This window comes from Natrix helvetica, assembly GCF_964273705.1.
Source record: "Natrix helvetica genome assembly, chromosome: 1".
Taxonomy (NCBI): domain Eukaryota; kingdom Metazoa; phylum Chordata; class Lepidosauria; order Squamata; family Natricidae; genus Natrix; species Natrix helvetica.
The window spans coordinates 56,779,446-56,793,030 of NC_138548.1; the positions used below are offsets into that span (position 1 = coordinate 56,779,446).

Here is a 13,585-nt window from a genome sequence, read left to right on the forward strand (position 1 = left end):
GCCTAATCTTGAGTTAGATATGGGGTGGAGGTCACCAGGATAAAGATTGGAAAATAGTCATCTTTTTTCTCCAAATTTAAATCAGGTTTACTACTACCTGGCTGTTTATTTCATGCTGAGGCAGAGTGTCAGGACTGCCATCCTGCTATGTCATATATTTCTTACTGCCAGCCTGCCATACTCATTGTGGGGGAAGGGGTATTTGGGATAAGATGGCGGGGGGGAGGACACTAGCATGAGAGGAATCGAAAACTATGCAGTGTGCCATCTCATGTGAGCTGCCAGCCATTCCAAGATGACACTATGGAATGCAGAACCATCCAGCCTGCAAAGCCAGGGACTGTTACCTAAACAATTTGTTAGAATTTAATTGGACACTGAAAGATAACCAGGGGGGTGGGTGGAAACAAGGGAAAAAATAACCATATGTTTTGGATGCAAAAATCTCAGATCTGACATTGCTTCTGTTGTAACCACTTGGCTTTACTAAAGTGTATTTTCGTTAACAATAGATTTGAGAGTTTTTCTTTTCTAACTGACCAAGTTGGGGTGGCCAACATAGAGAATTTCAGTAACCATCAAAAACTATTTTGGTATTTTGCAACTTCTTCCTCCAATTGTACAGTATCTCAAAACATTGATGGTTGCTGGAGGACAGTGCAAATCACCTAGATTAAGTGGCAATGCCAGAAAATTTTTTGGAATGTCACACACCTCAAAATTCAATCGATTAGTGACATCATTTAAGAACAATAATTTAATTTAGAGACACTCTTTTCTGGCAGCTATCTTTAACTTTATTTTCCATCATATAATGTTCCATCTCTTGCTAAGAGAGCTGGAAGGGAAAAATAATTATAGGTATCTTGTATTGTGAAAAAGGTATGATGTGGGAAAACATTTTTAAATCCATAGCTTTAAGATATTGACAGTGATTTTCGGAGAAAATAATAATTAATTTCCCTCTGCACATTGTACAGCAAATGTATCCTCCTTTTGAAGAGCAATTGTTTTTGCATGCAGGCCTGATTTTGTAACAAAACAGCTTTCTTTAGCAACTACATTTAATTTCATTCCCCCCACCCCCTTTTGTCTTCTATTGTCATCACAGAAATATATTTTTAAACAAAATCTAAACCTTTGTTTTACTGAATTATTTATTATGAACAAAAAGGTTATCTGTACAACTTTATACTATTGTTTAATATTTTCTAAAATATAACCATTATGTTATAGGACAGATAATCTTGTAATTATTTTCTATTTCTATAATATTTCAAAGGGTCACTTTTAAAAGCTTTTTTCTTTATAAACTGTGCTTAACAAACAATTTTAGGTTTGGAATTTTTTTTTTGTATACAAATTGGTTTCTTCATATTTTTAGAATTAATGCCAGCATCAATGCTTGTAATTTTCCACTTATATTAAATTATTATATATGTATGGAATAGTGGGTTTCTTTGCACCCAAATTGAGTGTTTTGACAATTGTAAGCATGTGGCTGAATTTCTGCATAGATGCTGTAGAAACACTGACTTCAACAGTTCATATATGAATATTGAACATTTGTAAGATGGCTGCATCATGAGAAAAGTTTTTAATAATAAGGAAGAAATTTTCAGAAGCATATTTACAAGCAATATAAATGTTTATACTAGATCCCAGAACATGGAGTAGAACAGGGCTGTCAAACTCCTGGTCCATGGGCGGATGCGTCATGCACTGGCCACGCCCATGCACCATTTAGCAAAGGGGAAAAAAGTCCAGATACGTCACGTGATGCCGCCGTGATAATGTGAGTTTGAGTTTGACACCTCTAGAATAGAATGTCCATTTTATCTGGAAGAGATTTGTTTAATGAATTAGTTCAAATTCCAAGCACCCTAACAAACAAACCCAGATTATAAATTCATTATAACTGGCTCAGTGTTCTGGAATTCAACATGGCAGGCACTTTTTCTATCATATTTAAAATCGAGGAGCTCCATAATCATCAGGCATCCGCTCAATGTTATACCTAAAATTAGAAAGAAAAAATGAAAAATTATGTAGGCCACTGTATTTCTGTCATTGTACTAAGCCAGTACAAGTTTAAAATCTTAGAAGCACCTATTATCATTATGCAACTAAGACAGCAGTTCAAGGGGCTGCACCATTCAGGCTAAGCAAGTGGAAGAAGCAACATATTACTAAATACTTGTAGGAAAAATTACGCATTATAAAAGAGTATTATATAATATTGCTTATTCAGTGCCATCAGCTATCCTGAGTCACTGTGAATCAGGCAGTGCACAAACGTAATAAATAAACATACATTTATTTAAAGCAAGTAACATAGAAAAAATAAGGGCATGAAATGAAATTGATACAGAGTGTGTGTATATATGTGTGTACTAGTTACATAGTTTTATCAGTTAATGTACAAATGTGATTGTTTTGTGGCTTTTGTTACTATTTACCATAATAACTTGTTTTATGTTATCTAAGCAGAATGTGTCTGACATTAAAGGGCTGTGTATGCAGTTCAGCCATAAAGATCATGTAAATATGTTTGAGCTGCAGTTTGGTTTACATTGATTCGCTGTCTACAAATGCACGCGTGCATGTGCACGCATACATACAAATACATACATAAATATACACGTGCTCTTGAATGTTCAGATTACTACAAAGCAACATCATAAGATACATTTTATTTGGTCAAGTAATGCTTTCTCACATACCTGTGATTGGATATATACATTATTGGTACTCCTGGGATCTTTCGTATTCTTCGCTTCAGGTCTCTGTCTACAGTAGCCACTATATAACATTTGTGCTGTAAGAGGAAGAGGCAAAAGAACACCAAATCAAGTATTTTCATTTTTTTAAAGAAACTGTCAAGAGCTAGGATGAATTATTTAAACTATCTGTATAGTTTAGATGGCGTTCTCTGGTAGGTGAAATATTAACTAAAGTCAATGCGCAATTAAATATTAGCTTCTCTTGAGGATCACTGAAATGAAAACAAACTGAGAAGTTCTTTATCAACAGAACAGCAAGAGAAATTAATAGGACAGTGATGGCGAAACTTTTTTGGCTCGTGTGCCAAAAGCGGGGGGAGCGCAGGGGGGTTGTGCACGGGCGTGCCATACCCATAATGCAAGGCGCGACCAGCGCTCCCCCCCCCCCCGTTTTTTGCATGCTTATTTTGCCCTCCCCAGGCTCCAGAGGCTTTATAGGAGCCTGGGAAAGGCAAAAACAGCCTCCACCGTTCCCCCTCCAGGCCCGAAGTGACTTCCGGTTTGCCCATAGGGCTGGGTTTTTGTGCTCCGGAGGCTTCAGGGAAGCTCCTGAAGCCTCGGGGGTGGGGTGGGGGGGAGAGGCTGTTTTTGCCCTCCCCAGGCTCCTATAAAGCCTCTGGAGCCTGGGGAGGGTGAAAAATGGCCTCAAAAAAAGGCTGAAGTCAGCTGGCCAGCGCATGCATGGAATGTACCTGGGTGACCCTCTGTACCAAACAGTCATCAGCATACGTTCCTTTGTGAGTACATGGCAAGCGCTCAAATCGGGGATCTTTTGCTATCCTGCAGGGTAATAACAGGAAAAGATTATTAAAGACAAACTTTTAAAAAATCACATTTTTGTCTTTTTTTCTTTAAATGGGTTGCTATACATTCATCAGGAAAATAGGAATTCTGGGGAACATAATTTGATTTTTTTTTCTCCTGACAAAGCCTAAGGTTCACGAACAAGTTAAATAAGAGCTTAGTTGATCTATTTTCTGTAATCCAACTATACCAAACTAAGAAAAAGACTCACAACTTTATGACATACCTCCTGGTGTCCTGGAAGACTTAACAAAATTATTAAAGTGCAACCCTTAAGTGGGGGAGACATGCCAATTTCTGGTTTAGTATTATATAATTTGAAGATGTAAACTTGTTTGCTCCTTGTTTTCTCAGGAGACATTCAAGGTTCTTTTCTATGAGGACAGTGCATGCTTTGAAAGTAATTAGGAAAAAGTGCTTTAGAATTCATATCACAACACCTCTCTGCCATTTATTTTCAAGAAAAGCACAGTCCTATTTTCTTCCAATATAAATGGTTGTTATCTAATACAATGGTATTTTATGAATGATCTATGAATTCAGTGATATCTATAAAAATATCTTAATTGTATAAGTAAAATAGATGGAAATATATTTTATTTTATGTTTTGAATTTTTCTCTTTGCACCAGAAAATTTTTTTGTCCCCACAGGCATGAATATTCTTTCAAATGTAGCTGAAAGCAGAACTGAGCCTCTGTACTACAGGAATTTAGGAAGATCTACTGCCTTGGCTTATTCTCTTTAAGAAATTTCTGATGTTGATACCCATGGGAAAACAAAGTGATGGAAAAATATTAAAACATAATGGAGTTTAGGATTTATATTCCAAACAAATTATGAATCCTTAGTCTTCATATTTTTACTTTAGATAAATCATATCAAAGAAGAGAGTCAAATTATTACACTTTTACCTTAAAGCTACACGATACTTCTGTCCCAGTTTCTCAATTTCAGCCATGACACAATCTGTGATACAAGGAATGCCTGCAGAAATGCACACGTGTAACTATCTAGCACTGAAACAAAATTTTACATGATACACTTAAACTCCTATGTAACATGCATCATTTTTATAATAAGAGAAAAGATACATACACAGATCCAAACATAAAAAACAAGCAAAAAAGAATAAGTACATAGATGAATGAGGGATTTATAAGTGTTATAGAATTAGGTTAAAAATGAAAACTTTTTATTATTAACTTTATTAGTAACTGTTTGTTAGTAGTACTTGAATTGTTAAATTAATTTGGTGATATCTTCCGTTGTACACAATTATACAATTCAGTATATGTATATATTGTATGTGATATTACATGATATTTAAATGATATATAAACATTCAAATAGTTTAGAGACAAAAAGGCATAAAAAAGCCTTACAATCACATTTGTATTTATATTTAACTTTTAAAAGAAACTTTTTAAATGGGACCGCGGCTACGCTGATCTGAGGCTGTGCGCTGAGGAGCCTCCTGCACACGTGGTCCCATTCCCCTTGCAAGGATCCCGGGCTCGCCCGATGCAAAAAATGCCTAGGTAACATCATCAGTGCTAGAAGGGGTGGGTGGGGTTGGGGTGGGGGAAGGAGGAGAAAGGAAAAGTTTCTCTTCTCAGAAATGTCTTCTCAGTGGAGCTGTGGCAGCCTGCCTTTCCCTTTCTGACATTTCTGAGAAGAGAAACTTCTCCTTTCTCCTCCCCCCGCCACTCCCTTCTAGCACTGATGATGTTACCTAGGCATTTTTTGCATCGGGCGAGCCTGGGATCCTTGCAAGGGGAATGGGACCACGTGTGCAGGAGGCTCCTCAACGCCAGCCTCAGATCAGCGCAGCCACGGTCCCCTTCATGATGACTCAGGAAGGAGGGGAATGGGACGTGTGCAGGGGAAGGGGACGCGGCTCCCGCTGATCTGAGGCTGTGTGCTGAGGAGCCTCCTGCACACGTGATCCCATTCCCCTTGCAGGGATCTGGGCTCGAAATGCCTAGGTAACATCATCAGTGCTAGAAGGGAGGGGGGAGGAGGAGAAAGGAGAAGTTTCTCTTCTCAGAAATGTCTTCTCAGTGGAGCTGTGGCAGCCTACCTGTCCCTTTCTGACATTTCTGAGAAGAGAAACTTCTCCGGTCGGGTTGCGCCCGTGCGATCGGAGCAACCACGCAGTTTGATGACGTCACCAGCCTCACCAGTCATAAACCTCACCGCACGTCACTGGTATGATTTAATATAGAAAACACAAATAATATAAATTTCTGGGACAAATATCAATAGTCTCAGAGATGCTAATAATACTGCTCTGATGATTGGAAACAATGAGCTCCTAAGGAATCTCTTGAAGATGAATGCAAGAAGTTGATTTGCTGCTCATTATTAAAAAAAAATACTTCAAGAGCCAACCCACTGCAAGTAGAGAAACATTAAGAAAGAACTGAAGAACTAGAAACAGAATTTTATCTCCCTAGACTCCAAACATTCCAGAGACACAGCCATTAAATTAAACAATAGTTGCTGGTCTGAGAGATATAGACAATTTGACAACACAGTTTTCCCAGTTGCAATATATGACTATGAAAGCCGGACGTCAGAAAGGCTAAATGAAGAAAAGAGTTTTGGACATGTAGAAAATTATTGAGAATATGCACTACAAGATGAACAATTAAACATATAATCTAAAACCAGTCTGTTCACTGACAGCATCAATAAAGAATCTAAAACCTAAATATTTGGAGTATATAATTTAAGGCAAGAGAGACCAAAGAAGTTCCTACACTTGGAGAAATCAAAGGCAATTGGCAAAAGGGTAGAAAATATGAGATGGCTCGATAGGATCAGTGATGACAGAAGCTTGAGTTTGCAAGAACTGAAAGAAGCAATTACACACATACTGAATAGTCCTGGGAAAATAATATCCAACTTCTCATGAAGAATCAGAACTAAATGAATAACAAAACAGTTCTGCTTACCAGCCAGTGCATATTCTTTATTTTAAGTTATCTACCGTGTTTCCCTGAAAATATGACAGGGTCTTATTTTCTTTTTACTTACAAAATGTGGCCTTGGGCTTATTATAGGGGAGGGCTTATTGTTTTGGGGTTTCTGGGCGGCTGCTCCCTTGTGAACTGGCTCCCGAAGAGCCGGGCACAGCCTCAGGGGCAAAGCAGCCATGAAGTGACCAAACTCACGAGCAACTGCCCGGCAAACCCCCTCTCCAGCCGGGCAGGGCACCATTCACTGACCTAGGGGGTATCCCTAAGGCACCAAGCCACATGGCGCTCTACCCGCTCCCCAGCTCCTGCGGCTTGGCACATTCGGGATACACCCTAGATCAGTGCAAGGAGCTCTGCCCGGCTGGAGAAGGGGGTTGCGCGAGCGCCTGTTCCACCCCCAGCAGGCATGCCTCCTAACCTCAACATCTCTCCCTGCAACAGCCAGGGCCGGCACCACAGGGCTCCGAGCATAACATCTTCTCTGGTTCCAAACTCCCAAACTCGGCTGCCAAGTCTTCTAGCAGCGGCAGCTCTAGGAGTGCCCTCTATGGTTGTGGGCTGGCTGCTGGAAGGCTCTCTGTTCGGAAGACTCTCTTACAGAGAGTTCCAGCAGCCAGCCTACAACCATAGAGCGCACTCTTAGAGCGGCCGCTGCTGGAAGACTCGGCAGCCAAGTTTGGGAGTTTGGAACCGGAGAAGACGTTATGCTCGGAGCCCTGCGGCGCCAGCGGAGGCTGCTGCAGGGAGAGCTGGGCCCGGACATGTTGAGGCAAGGGAGCAGCCGCCTGGCAATTCCCCCCTCCAGCCAGGCAGAATGCCACTCCCCAACCTAGCGGTATCCTGAAGGTGCCAAGCAATGTAAGGGCCTTCCCCCCCCGGCTCCTGTGGCTTGGCGCCTTCAGGATACCACTATGTCAGTGAGTGGTGCTCTGCCTGGCCGGGGGGGGTTGTCCAGGGGGGTTATTTTCGGGGGTGGGCTTATATTTTTGCCCACGCGAAAAATGTGGCAATGCTTTAGTTTCACGACAGATTGTATTTTCGGGGAAACACGGTAATAGCATCTTCCTAGGGGTTGCCTAGGACTAATCAGGATATTTTATAATACTCAAGTCTAATTGTTTTAGGAAACATGGAAATATTTGCAAATTTAATAAAACAACCAGTAAAAGCCAATGTAAATCTTAACAAATGATACAGCTCTGGATACTTACATTTGGCATAGAGACAATCCATCATTGATTGCACTAGATCCAATTTGGCTTTAATGGAAAAATTAATAAAATTGGTATCCACCAAGATGTAATACGGAGGTCCTAGTTGTGTGTTATATTGGAAGAATAAACATGAAGGATATTTGGGGCTGAAAAAGAGAAACACTGATTTTATTACTATTTTATATAAAACAACTACCCTATTATTTTAATGTAAATCAAAGAGTAATATTGATCAAATATTTTTTGCATGTTCACATTATCTGTCTTTTCCAATTAGTATTTTAATTGGAAGTTTTTCAAGTACTATAATTGCAGTATCAGAATTCAATGTAGTAATAAAATGCTGAAGAATGTAGTCTCTCGTCTTCTTCCTAAATGCATAAGAATACTTTTTGAAACATGTCATTTCCTTAAGCCATGTGTTCATGTGATATTTCGCCTAACAACCACATCACTCGGCGACAGAAATTCTGGCCCCAAATGTAGTCATAAGTCAAGGACTACTTGTAGTTATTAAAAAAAAGTGAGGCTTTTGCAACCCTTACATTCATCACAGTCCAGATTGTGATTATAAGCACAACTGAAATCCATGACTCCCAGCCACTTGATTTACAAGTCAATCACAAAAGCCGTGATTTCTGTGGTCTCAGAAGAAGCAGCATTCAGAGGAACTCTGCAGACCAGAATTTGCTCTCTGGCCAGTCTCTGCCGCAACGCCATCCCAACTCCTTTGGAGACATCTAGTTCACTACTAGATCTCACCCCAAAACCAAGAACAATGCATCTTCACATCTTCATCATTTCAATAATGAAATAATGTTTTTTTTTTTTTTACAATGTACATTATGGTCAAACCATTCCAATCTATCTATTTTTAAGCACCTTTATTTCACAATATCTATTTGCCATTTCTAATACTTTGGGAGGGTTGATACATTGCACGGTTTGTTTTGGGCAGCATATTTCAGAAGTGGTGGTTTCTTCTTACTTCTGTTCAACCATGTCAAATTCTCAGAGACTATTTTGGCAGGTCCCTCTAATTTTCTTGGCAGTTATTTTAGAAGGAGTTTGCCATTGCTTCCTTCTGAGGGCTGAGAGAAAATGACTGATCATTACACCAAAGTGACTCTCATTTAGTTCTTAACTACGATTAAATCATAATGTAGTTTGTAGCTACAGGGTACCCCAATTCATTCTATCAGCTAAATTACTACATACCTTGATCTATAGGGAGTTGTATGAATGGTTCATGCATTGGAATGGGAATTAGATTAACTAATCTTGCAGTATAATCCTTCAAGTGGAGGAATAATTGTGTTAGATCTGAGCAGCGTAACACGAGCTCTTTAAACTATTTTACCATGAGTTTGAAATATTATTGCCAAAATTGCAGAGAAATGGTTTGAACTTAGACATCAAGCTTCGAAATGTGCTCATGCTGCTTTCATTCTCACTGCTCTCAGTTTACCAACGAACTGTGGGGTGGGATAGGAATATATTTTAATATATCTTCCAAAATATACGTACTCTTTGATTATTCAATAAGGGTAGGAATAATTTGGTACTCACACTTCTGTCTCCTTGATGGCACTGGGATCTTCTTTCTTCTTTTCTTTAGCTTTTGCTCGGTCTTTCTCTTTGCTAAAATATCAAAAGATTTACAAATACATATTGTGAAAATTGACTAAATTACTCAGGGGCAAAATTTGGGAAGAAATAGGATCATACATACAATTAGTATAAAAAAATTAAGTAATTTGAATTAAATACTTCAACAATTGTCACCATTAAGTAATAACAAAAATCTCACATGCGCTGATCACGAAGGCTGATCATGCGTTTCATAGCAGCATATTTCCGTGCTTTCTTCTGTTTCCCCTAGAAAGAGAAAGAAATGATGGAAAGTCTTTACTACTTTTACAATATAAAGATTTAATTTCTCAGTTTGATTCCAAAAGCCAAGCTTTTACTTGGTGGATTAATTGTGGATTCTCACTCCATTCTTCAATTTCATAATAAAGAAATGAAATCCTTTGAAATAATATTCAAAATGATCTTAAGATTGAGAAAGTATAATGTGAGTGCTATTATGACAAATATGAAATGTTATTTCAAACTAATTTTATTTTAAGACATAAGAAATTAAGGACACAATGAAATGGGCAGCATTTTTAGGCAGGATTTCTGTAGTAAAGATGAATGCTTTTCCTAGAATGAAATTTTTGTTTCAAGATACTTGTTTTGACAACTGATGTGCAATTTATACAATGGCAGAAATATATATCTATATGGCAAAGGAAAGAGGATTGAAATGGTATTTTGCAGCTTGTGGTTTATTTTGGATTAAAGAATGGGTATAGCTGAGAAACAAGAGCTTTTTAGAGTTAGAAGACTGCAACCTGAGGTTTGGATGGCATGGATAGCTTTGGCGATAAAGCTGAAATTAATGTGTATTTAAAAAATCATTTTATTAGATAAGCCACATCGAGAAACCTAAGCTGTGCATGAAAACACTTTTATTCCTCAGAACACAAGAAACATTTAAGATAAAAAATAATACCAGTAGATAAAGATAGATGTTATTGTGAGACACTAGAATTTTAACAAGTTTACCAGGTCATAGTTGTCAATGTCTTTCTTATTTACAGTTATCAGAAATATTCAAAATGAATAAAACCTCTTATGGTATAGAGCAAAGTTGTGTAAATGATCTGTACACAAAATTTGAAGTACAATTGTGTATAGATGAACATGTAATTGCTAAACTGTATAAACTTTTGTTGAATTTTGAAATGGGAAGAATAAATTAAACATATGATAGAGGAAGCTAAGAATTTTGGTTACACTATACAAAGGAATCAGTGAGAAATTAGGTGCTTAAGAGTTGAAATTTATGTTCTGTAAATTTCTTTTACATGATCTTAAAAAGAATTTTTGTAAAATGATTATCATTGGCATAGGACACCAAAGAAATCATTTAAAATGTATAAATGGATTTTAAATGCATGTTGAAAATGTGAACATGAAAGAACATGAAAGAACATTTTATCATGCTTTGTGGACATGTAAAAAAGAGATTCAAATGCAATATGAATCCTCGACATGATCACAATTGAGCTCAAAATTTCTGTTGCTAAACAAGATTAGCAAGATTTTGCCCCATTTTGCGACCTTTCTTGCCACAGTTGTTAAGTGAAATCACTGCAGTTGTTAAGTTAGCAACACAATTGTTAGGTGAATCTGGCTTCCCCATTGACTTTGCATGTCAAAAATTCACAAGAGATGATCACATAAATATAAATCGGTTGCCAAGCATCTCAATTTTGAGGTTAGTATTCAATTGAAACCATAACTTTTCCTTTTAGTAGTGAGGGATAAACATTTAAAGTATAAATCAAAGGAAGATTATTTCAATATATGAATACTGTGGCAAGATTAATATGTGGATTGGATATTATCCACCATGGCCAAATGGAGAAATTGACAGAATGTGCCTTCATTGGAGAAAGGACAATATCTACATTTATTAGTGACTAGAAATCCATCATGAATTTTTGAAGAGAGTCATGGTATTAGAAGCCACTTCTTAATACTGTTATATTTTTCTATCTATTTTTCTTCTGAGAGGTGATATAGCAGTGGTTAAGTGCAATTCTTCAGGCAAACTGCCCACAAGCTGGAGTTCGATCCTGATGAGGCTCAGAGTTGACTCAGCCTTCCATCCTTCCGAGGTTGGTAAAATGAGGACACAGATTGTTGGGGCAATATGCAAACAATGCTTACATTGTAAACTGCCTAAATACTATTGCTATTCTTTTTTTCTTGCTGAACTTTTAGTTTTTTATGTTATTTCTTTTCATTTCCTCTGTTCTATTTTAGCTTATATTAGTTCTTATTGTTGCTGTTGAATCTTTTAATTTACATAAATATAAATAAAAGAAATAGTATTCTGTTCTGTTTATAGTTTAAACTGATAATATTATACTATGCACATGCCCCCCAATTCACTCTGGGGCATTAAGAAATTGCCCAGATCAGAAGCATCAGTGAGGCAAGAACAGCAGTTATGGTGAATAAATAAATAATCCTATTTAACACTCATTATAGAAAGGAAGAAATAGGAAACCAAAGAAATTAAAGGTAACAGGTAAAAAGAAAGGGTAAATAGCTAACATTTCCATCCTTATGTCTTTCCCTTCCCCTCAATTCATTCACTCTTATTTCTTACATACCAGTTATTCTCTCTATATGACCAAGCCACCCCAACTGTATTTTCATTCAATTGTTCATTCTTGACAGTACCTCTTCTTGCATCTCACACACATTCCTTGTTATTTATTTCCAGTGTATGCAACCTTTTATGTTTCTGGTAGCATGCACAATTCAATTCAAACCAATTTGTCATACCATTTGTCACTTTTTTTCTAAATTACCAAACATGGTAGAAACTTTTCACATTCATACATTTCTCAGTAATCTTCTGAAGAACAAAAAAGTCTTTCTCTTTCCTGGAAGTTTAATGAAATTCACAAGAACAGTCCATCCGTCTTTCTCCTAGTCACCCAGTGTAATATCTATTTTCTTCTTTTCATTAATTTATGTACTTTACCATATATTTGTCTTCCATTACAAACAATAATTTTCCATGTTTCTCATCAGAAGAGGCAATAAATATTGACCTCTGCCACTCATCATGATTTTGGTCAACTGAAGCTTTTGCATGATTATTTTGAGTATGATAAAAAAAATGAAGACTAAACTACCATTCTTAATTGTGCGCCTACTACTCTATTAAAAATAAGGGCATTGTGTTAATTGATCTTTGCATGATGTAGCCAGTACGTATATCCCAGGGAATGGGACAACTTGCCAGAGCCAACTCACCGCAGAACAATTTACCAATTCTATTTAATTATTTAAAATAAATAAAAATATTTTAATTTTTGCCATTCACATTTCATTCTGTCCCTCCTTTTGCATCCTTTAATGATTCCATTCCACCAATTCTTTGGTATTAGTGTAACTCTTGTCCTGCAATGAGTTGTCCTGTGGCGAGATTGCTGCAGCGAGTTGGCCATGGTGAATTGCCATAAGACCCTATATCCGACCTTTATCTTCATACTTTGGAAGCTAACTGATTAGAACAGGGATGTCAAACTCAAGGCCCGGGGGCCAGATCTGACTGCGGGGTGCTTAGATCTGACCCGCAGGGCCACCCTGGAAACATCCAATTTTTGCTGGCAGAGCTCTTGGGCCACCACAGGCACCCCTAACACGAGTGATGTATAGCTGGTCACCCCCATCCTGCCTCTCAAGGCCAAACACAATGCTGATGTGGTCCTCAATGAAATCGAGTTTGACATCCCTGGATTAGAATGACACAAAGTGCAACCTACCACACTCTCCACTATGGCTGGTAGGATGGGAGTCGGTGAACGTCGTTCATGGGAATTTTAGAAACCCTCTCTTCTTTATATACACCCATTTCTTTCTTTTATTCACCTTCCTTCTGGACGCTAATGAGCCTCCATAAAATATAATACTGAGATTGGGAGAGGAGTTCACACCAGGGACCCATGATGTAATAGCGAGCTGTAGGAATCAGGTAAAAGAAATTAAAGAGAACTGCTATGGTGTTCCTTTCTTTTCCCACGGAGGCCTATGTCCAGCAAAAACTGAAGCTCTACGTGTTCTAGCTCTAAGACCGAAAAACGGTACTCACCATCTCCCAGTTCCCACCATGCAGCGGCTGCGAGGAACACTGCTAAACTTTTCCGGAGCTACTTCCGCCGCGCGGTACA

General features: G+C 38.0%; 1 protein-coding gene across 1 annotated transcript; it reads right to left on the bottom strand.

The window, feature by feature from the left end:
* Positions 1–845: 845 nt before the first annotated feature.
* Positions 846–13,578, bottom strand: FCF1 (FCF1 rRNA-processing protein). Its single transcript, XM_081935205.1, has 8 exons — positions 13,507–13,578; positions 9,595–9,662; positions 9,354–9,425; positions 7,782–7,930; positions 4,501–4,573; positions 3,476–3,563; positions 2,724–2,818; positions 846–2,017 (listed from the first exon to the last, which is right to left on the bottom strand). Exons 1-8 carry the CDS (start codon positions 13,507–13,509, stop codon positions 1,969–1,971), a joined length of 597 nt encoding a protein of 198 aa, XP_081791331.1. The 5' UTR covers positions 13,510–13,578; the 3' UTR covers positions 846–1,968.
* Positions 13,579–13,585: the final 7 nt, after the last annotated feature.

Excerpts from the sequence above, each read along its gene's own strand:
- FCF1 (XM_081935205.1), bottom strand. Across the intron at positions 3,564-4,500 it reads AAGTATCGTGTAGCTTTAAG|GATAGCAAAAGATCCCCGAT; the intron begins GTAAAAGTGTAA and ends ATTACCCTGCAG. Across the intron at positions 2,819-3,475 it reads TGGTACAGAGGGTCACCCAG|CACAAATGTTATATAGTGGC; the intron begins GTACATTCCATG and ends TTCCTCTTACAG.